We start from the raw sequence: 16,918 nt of genomic DNA, 5'->3' as shown, positions 1-16,918 counted from the left end.
TTTAAAATAAAGTGCTACCAAAAGGTGAGTAGGTTTTATCTACGACCTGCAGGAATAAACATTTATTTATTCATTACATTTTCTTTTTGGTTTACCTTTTTAAAATACTAATTTTTGTAACTAACTTGGTCAGAGGTTAAACAAAACTATAAACTAAAAATAAACTAAAATACCCAAGAGATTTATCTAAAATAAAACAGTAATTTTTTTTTACATTTGGGCATATGAAGAGCATCATTTAGATGGTATCAGATTTGGTTCAATGCACACCAAGGCCCTAAGATTGAATATATATATACAAAACATTGAAGAACCATGGTACCATGTCCCAAAAAAAAAACAAAAAAAAAAACGGATGTACAAAAGGTTCTTCTTTTCTTTTGGTGCTTTTTATGACTGGTCAACATGTAATATTACAGGCATACAACAACTTATTGCCCTAAGGTAAAATTAAAATATGATATCAACAATTTATAAAAAGAAAAAAAGCCATCAATTTCAAATACTCAAACTGCATATAACCAGTATTACTACTCTGTTGAGAGCAAATTTCATTACCCATGCTCCTTCACTAGGGGTCAGGGCAATATATACAGACCACAATTGTGGATGTATGCATGTGTGTGTGTGTGTGTGTGTGTGTGTGTATGGGTGTTTATGAGGTTGTGTGAGTGAGGTCTCAGGGGCTCTGTGTGTGTGAAGCTGAGATGTCATTGTGTGCCTGCTTCCATCTTGCCACCCTGACCATTACGATCCCCCATCTGCCTATAAACCTTTCCGCCCATGAGAGGAAAGGTGAGGAAGCTGTTTTATTGAAATGTGAACAGAAATTAGAGCTGTTTCTACACATCTCAGCTCAGGACAATATCAGGGCCCATTTCACATCTTCATATGGGCTAACCTTGACCCCCTGCTCTAAGGGCTTGCTAAAGGCCCATAATGTCACGCCATTATTCTCGGCGGGCTAGAGTGAGATGGTATCGGTGACAGTGCAGATGACCTGATAAACTGCGCTGCACACACTGCTCAACCACATAAAAGCTGTAAAACCCCAGCCCCAGGGCTGAGCCTCGTAAATCACGCCGCATTAGGGCCTCAGTCACAGCGGACAAAGTCTCCGCTGCTCATTTACACAGCGCTAATCTGAAGTTCTCAATGCTACTCTTATCTTGCTAGTTTGTCTTTCATCTCTTCACTCTCCTGCCCCTCTGCCTCTCAGGTAACACATGTATGTCACGGCAAACATCTTTTGACAGCTTGTCCCTATCTCACCCTTCATCTCTTCACACGCAAGTTTCTGACACGCTAACGTGATGATGTCAAACCTAAGGCTCATGGGTTTAAAGGCAACTTCCTGTCATTTATATTTTAGACTTCAGTGTTATACCATGTACTACAGGCCAGGGTTATTATTTTTAACTAAAACTAAATAATAGTAAATTCTAACTGATTTCTTTTTAAAGCAAAGCCAAGTTTTCCCAACAGTTATTAAAACATAATGTGATATAAGTTTGTGAAATATATAAAAAGTAAATATTGCATGTTCTTCTCCAGTGAGTACAGGAAATTCAAACTGAAGCTGTACTTATATTGAGTTTGACACCCTTGTACTTGTCTTAGTCTCTCTCTCTCCATCCCTCCCTCCCTCTCTCTTTCTCCCATTTGCTCGATCATCCACAAGTTCCCAGTGGAAAAGAGTTATACAAGGCCTTGTACTTCAAAAGGCAGTGCTAAAACTGGAAGCGAGGCAAAACAAACATGCAACAAATATATGCATTAAAGTTGACACATGCTGATGAAACTGACTGGAAACACTCCGAAAGCCGCAGATGGTTTGGAAATTTGCAATGGAGCACACACCCTCATTTATGACTGACCGAAAGGCTACGAGTTAAATCTAATAAGCACAAACATCAATACACTTACAATAAAGTACCATGGTATTAGCTTATATTCTGGACATTTACCTAGCTGACAAGAAAAGATAGTAAAAGAAAAATTTCACAACACGGTGTAAAATGTTTAAGCTTGCAAGGCATGAAATGCATGTAAATTATCAAGCAAGATATAGCACTATGAGACATAGTGACTCTCTCAGACTACGAATACAAAAAGCACCTTAGTATGTCCATTATATGGGCATATACCACATGACATAAAAGACATCAGATTGGGGATGGAGATCACTATGTCCTTTGCATCACCAAGATCACATTCATTGATACTCCGCTCATTCCTGGCACATAAAAAAAAAAAAAAAATCCTCAGGCACAGGGATTTCTCTTTGCCAAGTTGAAACCAGGCTGTTTTTTTCTCATTTATTTTCAGCCAATTCCCTTTGTTGGCAAAGTGCCAGTGTATCTGCATATGACATTTCTGCATGCGTGAGAGTAATTTGTTATATTAATTGGTCCGGATTGTCTCTCCAACTCTGCCCCTGAAGAGACAGAGCAAGACACAGAGAAAATAAAAAAAGAGGAGGGGGAGAGAAAGAGAAAAAGTCAAGGTCGAATAGCTGTGTTAGGATTTATATGCTTTTTATGGTGGTATAAATTCTTCTGTGACATGCACTTACTCACATTCACAAATGCACAAACACAAGCTTACTCTTTTCATGCACTACTGTCCACTGGGCCTTTTCTAAGCCTGTGAATGTGAGGAAATTTGTTCTTTTGTCTATATGTAAATCTGACCAAATAAATCCACATGCGTACTGCATATGATGTCATGGCTGAGCAAACACATAATTGGATGAGAGGTAATGAAGTAAGCAGTAGGCTGACGGCTGCAGAAGCAATGTAAATGCTTAGTTCATTAAGTGCGCACGGAAAATTTCTACGTAAACATACACAAATTAAGTAAGTACATGCTAAGCAGTCTCCATGGTAATGAGCTTTGCATTTCTAAAAGGTACAGAACATGAGCTTGCCCTAACACATATACTGACCTGGGGTCAGACACTATGAACACAATCAGACCAAAGGTTTTAGAAACAGACAAATCTTAGCTAAGCCTTTAGACAGCATCCTCTCTGGTTATATCCATTCCTAACAATGTGTACCTGACACATGAACTGATGGTTTTTGGATCACTTTTTTTTTTTTTTTTTTTTATGGAAAACCTCTCATTCCAAAACCACATATCATATGAGAGCAGCTAAGCTGGCAGAGAAAAGTTCATGAGTGTGTAAGTGAGATACATAAGATGCATAATTACTGCCTCAGAACAACAAAAGGCCACCATATAAATTTTTTTAGCATGAAAACAAAGTTATTGTTATTAAAATCATCTGTTCAATTAAAAGAAAAAAAGAAAAAAACAGCCTAGTGGTAGAAAAACAGACCTTTGGGGGAACCTAAGAACTGCTAATGCACAGCTACCGATAACAAGACAAACATAAAGAGTAAAGTACCTGTGCCCTTGGCAGTGTTGTCTACCAGGAAGCACGTTATAGGGTTCTCATAAAGTAAAGGTGAATAAGTGTATCCTGGGTATCGTGGTGCCAAAAAGTGTTCTCATCCAAATAATTATTGTGAAATAAACATTTAAAGGAAAATTTAGGCTATTTTGAACTTGCAGTATTGTGCATTGAATGCTTAGTAAAAGTAAAAATTACAGCCATCACTCTACAGTCAACATGCAGATACAGATACAAATTTCACTTCAACGGTAATTCCACAAATCAGAGACTCTTTTGTCTGTGTTGGATGGTTAGTTAGCATAGTACATGACAGTGTCAGGATTTTTATCTCTGTGTAGAGGTTGTTTCATCATTCCTAATGTGTGTAAAATATTGGCGGACAGTAATGAGTCTCCTGGCTTCATGCTTGTTCTTTCCACACTGGCTATTTCATATCAAATATTTGAGTAAGATTAGGTGGCATATCGCCAGAGGATGTGATTCACAATGTGGATGTGTGATTGTCTGTGTGTCTATGGGGGTTTACGTTGCTAAACTTTAGGGACCAATCAGTCCACAGACGTTAGCTATCTGACACAACCTCCTTTTGGGGATATTCAGGGAAAAATGATTAATAAATAAAGTAATTTTTTTTTTTTAAATTCTAAAAATTCTAAGGCTTGGCTTATGAATATTAATTATGTGCCATCACATAAATAATACTCAACATGCCCAGTAGACTTTCCTGATTTAGGTCTTTAAATATTACTTTTTTTATACTTAAAATAAATAAATAAATATTATATACATATACATGTATATATAAAATTGTACTGTTAAAATGCTACAGAAAAGGTATTAAGAATGTGTGTGTGTATATATATATATATATATATATATATATATATATATATATATATATATATATATATATATATATATATATATATATATATATATATATATATAAAATCTAAAAATATGTTGAAAAAATACCTGACCATGACATTATTATCCAGTTAAAGTTCATTATTAGATCCTTGATGAGAAAATGAATGAATAAAAAGTGAATATGCTCCATGTCCACAATTCATATGAACTCTTCCTGTTTTTACGATGCAAATGAGCAAAGAACGTCACACATCAGCTGTGGCTAATTTTTCTCCGGATCACCTGATCAACAGTGGTAGAACTAGCTAAACAGCTTAAGATCGACCACGTCATATTAATCAGCGCTTGATTCTCCCTGTGCTAAGAGAAGGCAGGGGATCCTTAAAGGAAGATTAATGCGTTTTAGAGTGCAACCGAGGCAACCTTAATGAGATTGCTATCTCTTTAATGAAGAAATGGTGTAATCAGAGAGAGAAAGCCAGGGAATGAGAGAGAGAAAGGGGGAAAGAAAAGGCATCTGCTCTTCTTAAGCATTAAAGATCAGTTGAATTAGTCCATGGCGTATGAGGACAGCTTGACGGTAATATCATGTGAAATATACAGTAAAAAAAGTAATCTTAAGCATTCTAAGTATAAAATGTGATGAATAGTTCAATGATTCATCATACCTGACCTCATCTACATCATGTTAACTGCCCACTCTTAAGACTTCAGCTCTACAACTGCCCATAATGACCAGGCTTGAGGCCTGTATGACCAAGCAGAATGCCAAATTTGAGCTTGTGCTTGCAAATGACCCTAGATGGATGAAGATAGGGCAAGGAAAAAAGGGCTGTGGAACAAAGGCATAGAGTGAGCAGCTCAAAGATTATTACATGGTACATTGAAGCATGTGATTGTGTGCAGCTGAGAGGCTGCGGAAGAAAGCACTGGTCATTTTCACTGGGTCATCTGGGACACTGGGTCAGCCAGTGGGGAATTCCATGAGGCTGCAACATGACCTCAGGAGAGAACGGATGCATGTGTGCTTGTGTATATATGGAGGTTAAAGTCAGTGCTTGAGGGCATGACCGAGAACAGCTTTGAGTGATGGGAAACGAAAAGCTAGGAGGGACAGAGAAACATATATAGAGAGAGAGTGACAGATATAGATCTGACTTTTCAACAACATAAATGAGCGCTCCCTCAACCAAAACCAAGAAATGTTATTTTATTTTATTTTATTTTTTTAAATGTGCCAACTCAGCACATTACTAAATGAGAAAGAATGAAACAACCAGAAAGAAGATGGTTGAGTAAAAACAAAAAAGGAAGAAAAACAACAACATTCCATGGCCTTTAGATGATACAGAATTTAGACATTGTTTCCAAAATCAAGTGTGCTGCCTCGCTCACTATTGCTTACATAGGCATCCGTTTTCTAATGTATCTTAGCAACATGCTAATGTCAAACTCTTTGAAAATCACTACAGTTAGAATTTTAGATTTTACAAGTGTTTGGCGTGAGCATGTTGATAAGCTAACAGTGTGATACCTCATCATACATAGCAAACACAACTCTAAGTTTTATAATCCTCAATGGTAACTCTTTACAATAAGGTTCTATTTGTTAATATTAGTTAATTCATTAGATAACATGAACTAACAAAGAAAAACTCTTCTAAAGCATTTATTAATCTTAGTTCATGTTAATTTCAAAATTTACTAATAAATGTTAAAGGATTTTTTCACAATAAATGTAAAATTACCCTAAGATTTACCAAAGACTATTGAATAACACAAGACGTGTCACTCGTATGTTTTGAATGGGAGAAAGTGTAACGCGCAATATGGCGGAATAAGTCCCGACTTCTAAATAAGAGCCAATCGCCGACTGGTAAAGTCATCGCGTCACTGCAGCGGCTGTTAGAAGCACCGGTTTCTATAGAAACAGTCAGACGCGCGCCTCCGAAATGAGGCACAAGAGATGCGCATTTAGGTCTGCGCATGCGCATTAGCTTGATCCAGCATAAAAATACAGGTTTTTTTGTCATGATTCGAGCGTTTGGAAAAAAAATTATGAGACAGTTGTTGTCAGATTTCATTGGTGATTTCAAATATGAAATTTAATCGAAAGCTTGGCAAACAGCTTTGGAGCAGCATAATGCCCAGGATGCTCGAGAGGCGTTTCAAAGATGGCCGCCGAGTGAAATGACTTGTCTTAAAGGGACTTTGGATTTACTTAACCACAAGCCATCCGAGGTGTATATGACTTTCTTCTTTCTGATGAACACGCAACGTCAGTTACGCTTTTTTTCGTAAGTTGAATACGGAAGGCATAGGACGTAGCGTAAGCGTTTTGAACTGTGAGAGGCGTTACGCTTTCTTCGTAAGTTGAATGTGGAAGGCGGCAGAAGCTAGATATTTTATTTTATAACTTGTTAAATATAGATATTTTTCTTACACAAACACATCACTTCACTTCAGAAGGCCTTTATTAGCCCACTGGAGCAGTGTGGAGTACGTTTATGATGATAAAGATAAAAATAAATATTGTAACAAATGTATTGCTCATATTAGTTAATCTTGGTTAATGCATGAACTAACATTAACTAATGGGACCTTATTGTGAAGTGTTACCTCAATTTTTAATCCAGTATTAAATGAAATGCACTTTTATTTTAGGAATACACCACTATTACATTTCTAGCTGATGGTTATTTTTATGCCATGGTCTATAAGCAATAAATGGCCTATATTAAATGTATATACAACTTTGCCTAAATAAATTACAAATAAAAAACTACAAACTTTTAAAGTGAATCAACTAATCACTAACTTAAAGGTGCCCTAGATTCAAAAATTGAATTTACCTCGGCATAGTTAAATAACAAGAGTTCAGTACATGGAAAAGACATACAGTGAGTCTCAAGCTCCATTGTTTCCTCCTTATATAAATCTCATTTGTTTAAAAGACCTCTGAAGAACAGGCGAATCTCAACATAACACCGACTGTTACATAACAGTCGGGGTGTACGCCCCCAATATTTGCATATGCCAGCCCATGTTCCCAACATTATGAAAGGCATTAGACAAGGGCAGAACATCTGGATGTGCACAGCTGAATCAACAGACTAGGTAAGCAAGCAAGGACAATAGCAAAAAATAGCAGATTATAAATCTCTCCAACAGTGTAGCATTAGCCGTTAGCCACGGAGCACAGCCTCAAACTCATTCAGAATCAATGTAAACATCAAAATAAACACTGTACTTACGCGATTAGACATGCTGCATCAACACTTTGTAAAGATCCATTTTGAGGGTTATATTAGCTGTTTGAACTTTTTTTATGTTGTAGAGGCAAGCGCGAGCTCTTGGGGCATGGAGCACGAGATTTAAAGGGCCACACACCCTGAATCGGCTCATTTCTAATTATGCCCCAAAATAGGCAGTTAAAAAAATGAATAAAAAAAAATCTATGGGGTATTTTGAGCTGAAACTTTACAGACACATTCAGGGGACACCTTAGACTTATATTACATCTTTTAAAAAAAGTTCTAGGGCACCTTTAATATTTGTCAAAAAGAAAAAAAAGAAAAAGTATCATTGTTTCCACAAAAATTTTAAGCAGTTCAACCGTTTTCAACTGATCAAAATAATAAGAAAATATTTCGTCAGCACCAAATCAGCATATTAGCATAATTTCTGAAGGTTCATGTGACACTGAAAACTGGAGTAATGGCTGGAGTAAAAAAAAAAAAAAAAAAAAAAACTTTGTCATTGCATTTTAAAATATATATATATAAAAAATAGAATTATTAAAACAGAAAACAGTTATTTTTAAATGCAATAACATGTCACAATATTCCTACATGCTTGGTTTTGGAACAGAGCAAGAATGACTCATACACACATTCAAAATGCTCTAAAAGTTGCATTTCCTCTGTTGTATCTCCATAAAGAAAAAGAACAGAAGTCCCCGACAGTGACAGAAAAACTATAGTACAAGAGTGACTATAACCTTTCCTAAACTGTATTCGTCATACTCTTCTCTTTGCTTTCTTGTATTTGCCTACTTTCCATTTCTTTTACTCCCTCACTTTCTCTCCAGAGCCCATGCTAACAGCCACAGTGAATCCATCAGCATTTGACAAGTGCAGTCATCCAAGAGAGAGTGAGCCTGACGTGGCCCCCAAAAGATTGCTCTTTAAACGCAATGTTTTGCCAACAAACTTTACCAAGCTGGAACACATTAGGGCCAAACTGGAGAGCCGGAGGCCCAGGAGGGGTCAGTTGTTTGCTAAAGCACTCTAAGTACATTACTGGCTACCTCCAAAAAGGAAGTCATACATAAGTTGATGGGTTATGATGTGAATAAATGTGATCTAACCCATTTTTTTTGCTCTGGCTGCTCTTTTTGTGTTCTGTATAAAATCACATTTTGGGCTGTGAAGAGGTTCACTCTGTTCATAGGCCACCCATCCAGCCTCCTGTGCCTTCTGACCCCTGTTAATGTAGCCTTTAGCGAAAGAGATGATGAAACCATTAGGAAGGAGAGTCTGCGCTCAGTCTCTGCAGATTCTGAGTTAATTTATCCACACAAATTCAAAAGTATGCTCGAGGGATAGTAGTACTGTGCATGTAAAATATGCAAGTGGAATAAAAATGTTTCTATTGTTTTTAATTTTTCTATTTTAACCAGAAAGTTATTACACTACCATTCAAAAGGTGTAAGAAAATAAAATAATAGTTGTATTCATCAAAGACCCATTATATTGATCAAAAGTGACAGTAAAGACACTTATAATTATACAAAAGATGCCAATTTCAAATAAATGCTGTTCTTTTGAACTTTCATTCAAAGAGAAAAAAAAAATAAAAAAATCACGGTTTCCACAAAAATATTAAGCAGCACAATATTTTCAACACTGATAATAATAAGAAATGTTTCTTGAGCACCAATTCAGCATATTAGAATGGTGACACTGAAGTCTAATGGCTGCTGAAAATTCAGCTTTACCATCATACGAATTAAAAAAAAAATGCATTCAAAGGTGTTTTCAATAACATGCATATTGATGCATGCATGCAACTCATACACAATATAATTACCCAACTATATAATTGCGAGAGAATGCAAAAGCACTGAAACATATTTTTTCCTCCCGTCCCTTTAGGGTCTCCATAGTTTGTTTCCTTTCTAAACATAGTATTCAGCTTCAGGCACATCCCTAGTAATAATATGTCATAATGTTACAGTTTTTACTATATTTGGATATAAACAAAATTTGTAAATAAATGCAGCCTTGGTGAGCATAAGACATTTCTTTCAAAATTCTTACCGACCCCAAACTTTGAACGGTATTGTATAACAACCTAATTTAATTAAATTAACAGCCTAATCGAATTAAATCTTTAAATATAGTTTAAAATAAGAATAAAAGTCTGACCATGACTATTAGTTCTAAGTAAGACTCAGCTTTAGGTTGCCATCCATATCATTACCCTCGTCTTGCCTTGGGGCTAAAGTTATGACTCCACAGCAGTAAGAGAAGGTCACACCAGACCCCATAAATCTGTGTATGTGTCCATGGGGGGTGCATTTATTAGCTCTAAGTTATAGTCTGTTACCTCATCCCAAACTGAGCCTGTGTGTCAGAAACAGGCTAATGTTAACCTCCTGGAACACAGTCTAGGACTCCAGTCTCTCTCCAGACTTCTAGGCCTATATTGCAGGAAGTTCAGTGACTGAAACTCAATGTTTGGATTTAACTGTAATGTTAAAAATGAACAAAGACATTTGTTTTCCTGTTCCAACCCCCTTTTCCTTGCCAAAAAGGGCCATTTGTAATTCCTAAAGGCACAAGAGGTGCTGATAAGTGATCAGGACCTGTAGGCCAAGATGTGTACATCAGGTGTCTGCTTATTGTCACACCTTTAGTATGGCAGGGGAAGCTGTAATCAGCCGATTGGTCAGTTTGAATGTTTCACATTTGGATTTCAGTCACATGGTCAAGGAAGGGATAAAAAAAAAAGACTGTAACTGTTGCTCTGCCTCTTCTTTTCTCTGGGCTTTTCTCTCTTTTCTTTGTCTTTGCTTCTTTGGGCTTTGCTCTTCCTCTCTACCTGAGCTCTGCCTTCCATCTCTCTTTCTCTCTACACTTTCTCTCACTCAATCTCTCTCTGTCTTTCTATCTCTCAGGTAACATTTTACATACATGTTGGGTATAATTTAATGGTATATGATTTTATCATCTCACACATCTATTTTTTTTTTTTTTTTTTTTTAACTATTTCAAGTGTAACCATAACCAGATATTGTCATTAACTCCCTGAGGTCTGAAAACGCACCGGCGCGTTTTGCAGGATTTTTTTCACATTGCAGCAAAACAGACTTAAAATACTCCGTCATTTCTTGTCATAGAGACATAAGTAATATATCAATTGAAACTATAGAATGTCTTCTTTTATTTGTATACACTCAGAGTAAAAACACAATGTTGTGCTTTTTGTAAAATAAAGAAAACTAACATGATGCGTGATCTCTCCTCTCCCTCTGAACGAAGTCCAATCTGATAGTTCTCAGAAAATGAACTGTAACTTATGAATACTAATGACAAAAAAAATGACACTTACGTCTAAAGAAACGTCGAAATGTCAGGTTTTAAATCGTGCAAGTCAAATCGAAAACAAACATTCTGTGTTTATGTAATCTGTATGAAAAGAGAGCCATAAAGGTGGACTAAAGGTGTACAGAGAGCGCCCTCCGGCTGCAAGTATGAATTGAAAAAACAGTATCCAGCACTCATAGTGATGACAATAAATATTACTTCTCAGTATAGAAAATTGACATAAATATATAAAAATCCATCAATATTTCTCCAAATGTGCATGCTTTTAAGCTAAAAGCCTATATGAAATGCCATAGAGGTAACATAATTGTTCAGACACTTTGCATCACAGAAATACATTTTATTTTAAAGAATATAATAGAATACCATTATTTTAAATTGTAATAATATTTCACAGTATTGCTGTTTATGATGAGCTGAGACATTATTACAGAGGTTTTTTTTCACAGCCTACCTGACTGAAAGGCCTCATTAATATGCAAGTCATTTCAGGTCATTATTATGCGATTCTTTTGTCTTCTCAGGTGTAAATGGCCCATTATTCATGCAGATTCACGCCTCCACACATACTGTGTTTCTTGACAAAAAGTGTCTTACAAAAACTAAATCAATATATTGTTTTATATGGAGGAGTAGGCAGCATAATTTTTACATAATTCTGAAGCAAAAACTCTAGTCTACAACCTCCAATACCCAAAAGTCTTATGAACACAGATTTAATATACTTTTTTTGGCCTTATTTCAGTGATTTAAGTTTTTAGTTTTTTCAATAACCATGCATAAACATTATTCCTTCAAAAATACAAACATGTACATACATGTTCCTCACATATTATTGTAGCCTAGTTTGTGCTGAATACAGTGTAATGACTCTTTTGTCATTTATATGTTTATGAACAACTGAAAAAAGCACAAATGTCAGGACATGTCAAAACTTCTCCAAGCCCCAAATCAGCCTCAGACTCCAGAGGGTTAAACCCTTTCAATTACAAATGATGTGCTAACTAGTTTGGATCCGGTTTCAACTTTGAAGTCCTTCCCATTTCAATACAATATAGTCACTCTATAGCAATGCTCTCCCACATATTTTGCTCTTCTAGCTGAGCTTATTTCCATCATTGGTATAAGTAGCAGTGGGTGGTAAAAGACAAGAAATGTGCAGTTTTACACCATCATACAAATAACATTTCTTTAGCCATTCGGAAATCCTGCAACCTAAACCACGGCAGTGAAACCACCCTTACAGTACATAATGAAAGTAAAGGGCATGTCAAGCCAGAAGATCCATAACAACAAAGTTTTGTCAGGTCTGAGTGGAGTAAAGAAGCAGCAATCTATGGAGGCAAGTATCATGAACATTTACTAAACTCACATCAACTAATCAATTTTCTCAACCTCCCTTTCTAACACACACAATTCATTGGCCTAGATCCACAGAAGACACTACTTCACATCTACTTCCAGAAATGTCCATACTCAAAGATGTGGTGATCCAATAAGCTTACAATCACACAGTTCCAAAAGTGAGTTATTAAAATTAAAGCCAAACCTACAGAAGATAAAATAATGAGAACCTCTGATGACCTACCTGGAGCAGCTTGTATCTCCACTAGGCCTCCAACCATGATAAGTGCCTCAAGAATCTTCACATGGTGTTCTGGGTTTACATCCGCACTGGAGTGAGAGAGAAAGTGTATGTCACGCTATGGTTAAAAAAGTGTCATTGGACTTAAACAAATGCTCTGATATACAACTGCTAGTCACGAAACATGGAAAGTTCAGATAAAAAAAGAAGTGAAACTTATATTCACACACATACAACACACATCAAGAGTTAATCTCTCACACACATGGGTCATGTCATGAGTTGCAGCAGCTGATCTGCTGGGCGAACTTATGACTGCTTATTTACAGTCAGAACTCGATTGGATTTTTAGAGGCGAAAGTTCATTTGCTTATGTATTCAGATGTAATTCTGGTCTTGTGATGCCTCAGTGACCTCAGGTAGTGAGTGAAGCTGATGACTAACCAAAAATGACTGTTTGAAGCATAATGCATTCTCTCTCCCTCCTCCACTTCCACATCCGCTCTCTATCTCTCGCTTTTTGCCTGAACTACACCAGAGCCATAAGACAATTGACAGGCCGCTAACAGCAGGGAAAGTCCCACTGGAGTCTCTTGGCAGAGAGACAGGAAAGCAGCTCGCAATCGAATAAGAGCAAGGCGACTTAATGGACTACAATGTGCTGACTGAGTCAGCAGTGACTCACTCGCACACTACTCTTTATTATGTGCACTAAAGTCCTTCATTCAGGAGGACACTTTATAGAGGGTGTGATGTCACCAGCTATTTAACCGAGTTATGGCTAGTTATATAGCCAAAAATTACCATGGTATTACTATATTATTTGGACATGCACCTTGCTGATACCACAGTTTCCTGAAAAGAAAATACCATAATATATGAATATAGTATTTATTCTGTACCACTGTCTGCACTTACTACGTTCAAAAATAATACAGTAAAAACAACATTATGAAATATTATTACAATTTAAAATAACGGTTTTCCATTTTATATTTAAAATGTAATTTATTCAAAGCTGAATTTTTAGCGTCATTACTTCAGGCTTCAGTGTCACATGATCCTTCAGAAATCCTTTTTTAATATGCTGATTTGGTGCTCGAGAAACTATTTTCTTTATTATCAATTTTAAAAACGGTTGTGCTGCTGACTAGTTTTGTGGAAATCCTTTTTCTCAGGATTCATTAATAAATAGAAAGTTCAAAGGAACAGCATTTATTTGAAATGGAAATCTTTTGTAACATCATAAAAAGTCTTAATAAAAGGTTGAGCATAATTAAGGTAACTTAGTGTAAGTATAAGGTAACTTATTTATATCAAATTATAACAAGATAAATTACTGACACTTGGGTCTGAGTTAAAAGTCATTACTTTTCTCTACCAGCTGCATTACAATAGAAATATGTTTGAGACTCTGTATCATTATAGTCTGATACAGAGGTCTGGTACATAATAACAGTCAGGTTACATGAATAGTGAGTTATCAACATTCACTCCTGGCACTCTTCAATTGGAAAGTACAAGGTATTGTAACATAGTGCACCTCATTTTAATAAGCATTCCCATCTGTTGTATGTTATGTGCCGTTCCTCTCAGGAGACTGTACTGGAGCTGCAGCCATTAAGGGCTGTCTTACAGTGGGCTGAGGGACAGATCAGAAATAACAGCTCCCTCATCTCTTTCTGCTCCACTTTAATTAAACTAGGGGAATAAAGATAGGCTTCGACATATGTTCGACTGGGCTTTCTGCTGAAACAAAGAACATGTATGCAAGTGTAAATGTGAGCATGTACGCCTTTAGTCATTTTTATAGGACTGTTTTTTCCGCAAGAGCAACCACAAAATTGAACATGATAATACATTCTATTCTAGTCTCAAACATATTTCTATTGTAATGCAGCTGCTCTAGAAAAATAAAGACTTTTAACTCAGACCCAAGTCACAGTAATTTATCTTGTTACATAATTTGTTATAATCAAGTTACCTTACACTCATACAAATAAAGGTTTTTCATTGTTTCTTAGCAGCCCCTTATTCTGCATTTACATAATTCAAAAGTTTTAGATTTTTTTTTATTCAGCAAGGATTCATTAAATTGAAAATGACAAAAAAAAAAAAAAGACAAAAAGACATTTATAATTTTATAAATGCTGTTCTTTTCAGCATTCTATTCATCATGCCACACTCAATAAAATGTATGAAGGTTTAAAAAAAAAAAAAAAAAAAAAAAACTCAAGCAGCACAACTGTTTTTAACATTGATAATAAGAAGTAATGTTACTTTAGCACCAAATCAGTATATTAGAATGATTTCTGAAGAATCATGTGACACTGAAGACTGGAGTAATGATGCTGACAGCTTTGCTATCATAACATTAAGTTTTTAAAGCTGCAGTCTGTAAGTTTTGTATCTTTGTCGCCATCTCTTTTTGAAACCTGCAATTGCAGTTATTTGTGAAATTATCATATTTACGTGGGTCGTGCATTGGCACGGCTCCTCAGTGCAGATAAATCTAATGTTTACTGTCAGTCACCACGTTGGTGTGGATACTGTACTTCGGAATCACGGATTCTACGCCAAAATAAGAATTTTCACTGGAACATTTAATCTGAACAAGTAACAAATCTGACACTTTTGTTCTGACCAACTGAGAAAAAAGCATTACAATAAATTGCGCTGCCAATGGTGATTAAATCTAACGATCGCTTAGCTCGGATCACATCAGACCTTGCAAATTATTATTATTGCTATACTTTGTTCTCAAATTGTTAATGTTAACAACATCATTGCGTGACTATGTGTATTTCGTGTATATTTGGCGTTACCTGTAGATTTCAATTTCTGTAGCCACTCCGCAGTCTGAAGTCTTTTCCGTTTGACTACCGGTGAATCTACAGTTGTCACTGATGATTGTCATTTGGACCATTGTGGATTACAATTCGCCATCAAAATGATGCATTTAATTATTCCTGCTGCTGTGAGAAAAGGCTGTAAATGATCCGCCACCTGCAGCATACTCCACATGCCATATAGCCTACTAGCTGGGACTCCTTCTTTAAGTAAACAGACGTTAATGACGCAAAGATGACCGGTTGCATGCTCGAATGTAACGCGGAAACCCAGCAGTACCGCTCTTATTAGAAACAATATTACAAGCTTACTGTTGTGAATCGGGAAGGTAACTGTCTGGTTATGTACTTGCTCAAAAATTGATTTTGGATCATTTTTAACCCAAAAAAGTTACGAACTGCAGCTTTAAATAAATCAAAATAGAAAACATTTATTTTAAATTGCAATGCTGCCTTGGAATTACAAACTTCTTTCAAAAACCTTTAAAAAAATCTTTCTATCCTAACATGTTCAAATGGTAGTTTATCTTAAAGACTTGTAGATTTCAGTCTCTTAAAAGACTGTCAATTTCACTTGACTACAAGTTATTTACAGTACCTGAAGTGGTTATTTTTGAAGATGGCCTCGCTGTAGGCCAGAGCCAGAAGCCTGGGGCTTGCCTGAGCTGCTCCCCGACTTTCAGACACCTTGCTTAGGTGTCGGGTCAGATGAACCAGGAGCTGGTGGTTAGCCTGAGGGACACTGGGGGAGTCAAGGATTCTTTTCAGCTGCTGTCCACACTCCTCCATGCTTTGGGTCTCTAAGAAAGAGAGAGAGAGAGAGAGAGAGAGACAGACAGACTATGTTATAGAGCAGTTGTTCTCAACCTTTTTGTCTCAAATGCCCTGATACTTTTGAATGGCTGTCAATGCATAAGATGCTTTTAGCAGCGAGATAACGCAGTACCAACATCTACCAGCAGGGAATAACAGGCTAAACATCCAGTGGTTCTAATAATATAGGTGTAACTCAAACAGCACCAATGAACATTGGGGCACATAAAAACACAAACCCCATGACCTGGGACTGGAAAGTTAGCTCAGCAGGAGTTAAAGTGCTAGCCTAACATTGCCCTCGAGTCCATTGTCTATGAGCACCCACAAGGACAATGCAGTTATTTCGACAGCTTCCAACATATTGATGAGCTCCTTTGAGATGGGGTTTCCCACAGCAAAGAGGCCAGCATCTGTGATTCAGGCTTATTTGAGCTAAAGTGGACCCTGGTGGCACAGCAAAGATATGAGCATTTCATCCCTAAGTCCCTTACACACAATGAAAATTTGTCTTCATCAGCCAAAGGAAGAGGTATACAGTGTCTATATCAATGCAAAACATCAGCCAGTCTGGAAAGTATAGAATGAGGGGAAATTTACTAAGTGATACCAATTTACTTATGATACCACTGTTGATTTGGAATGCATGCTTACTTATAACTCGTCACCATCATTTGACGAATAATTGCCACCATGATCGATAGAAAAGGTACACAACATCTCTTTTAAACAAAATTTTCTTTAAATCTGCTTTTCTAAATACAATGTA

The 16,918-nt window shown here is 36.5% G+C and overlaps 1 protein-coding gene across 3 annotated transcripts in view; it reads right to left on the bottom strand.

The window, feature by feature from the left end:
• The window catches only part of pik3r3b (phosphoinositide-3-kinase, regulatory subunit 3b (gamma)), a 202,177-nt gene that overhangs the window by 70,376 nt on the left and 114,883 nt on the right, over positions 1-16,918 (bottom strand). For all 3 annotated transcript variants that reach the window (XM_048199967.1, XM_048199969.1, XM_048199968.1), the window contains 2 exons: positions 15,935-16,136; positions 12,491-12,576 (listed from right to left, as the gene is read on the bottom strand). In XM_048199967.1, coding sequence (XP_048055924.1) covers positions 12,491-12,576; positions 15,935-16,136 — 288 coding nt within the window. The remainder of the gene's footprint in view (positions 1-12,490; positions 12,577-15,934; positions 16,137-16,918) is intronic.

This window comes from Megalobrama amblycephala, linkage group LG8 (assembly GCF_018812025.1).
Source record: "Megalobrama amblycephala isolate DHTTF-2021 linkage group LG8, ASM1881202v1, whole genome shotgun sequence".
Classification (NCBI taxonomy): domain Eukaryota; kingdom Metazoa; phylum Chordata; class Actinopteri; order Cypriniformes; family Xenocyprididae; genus Megalobrama; species Megalobrama amblycephala.
This window is presented reverse-complemented; position numbering and strand designations above follow the sequence as displayed.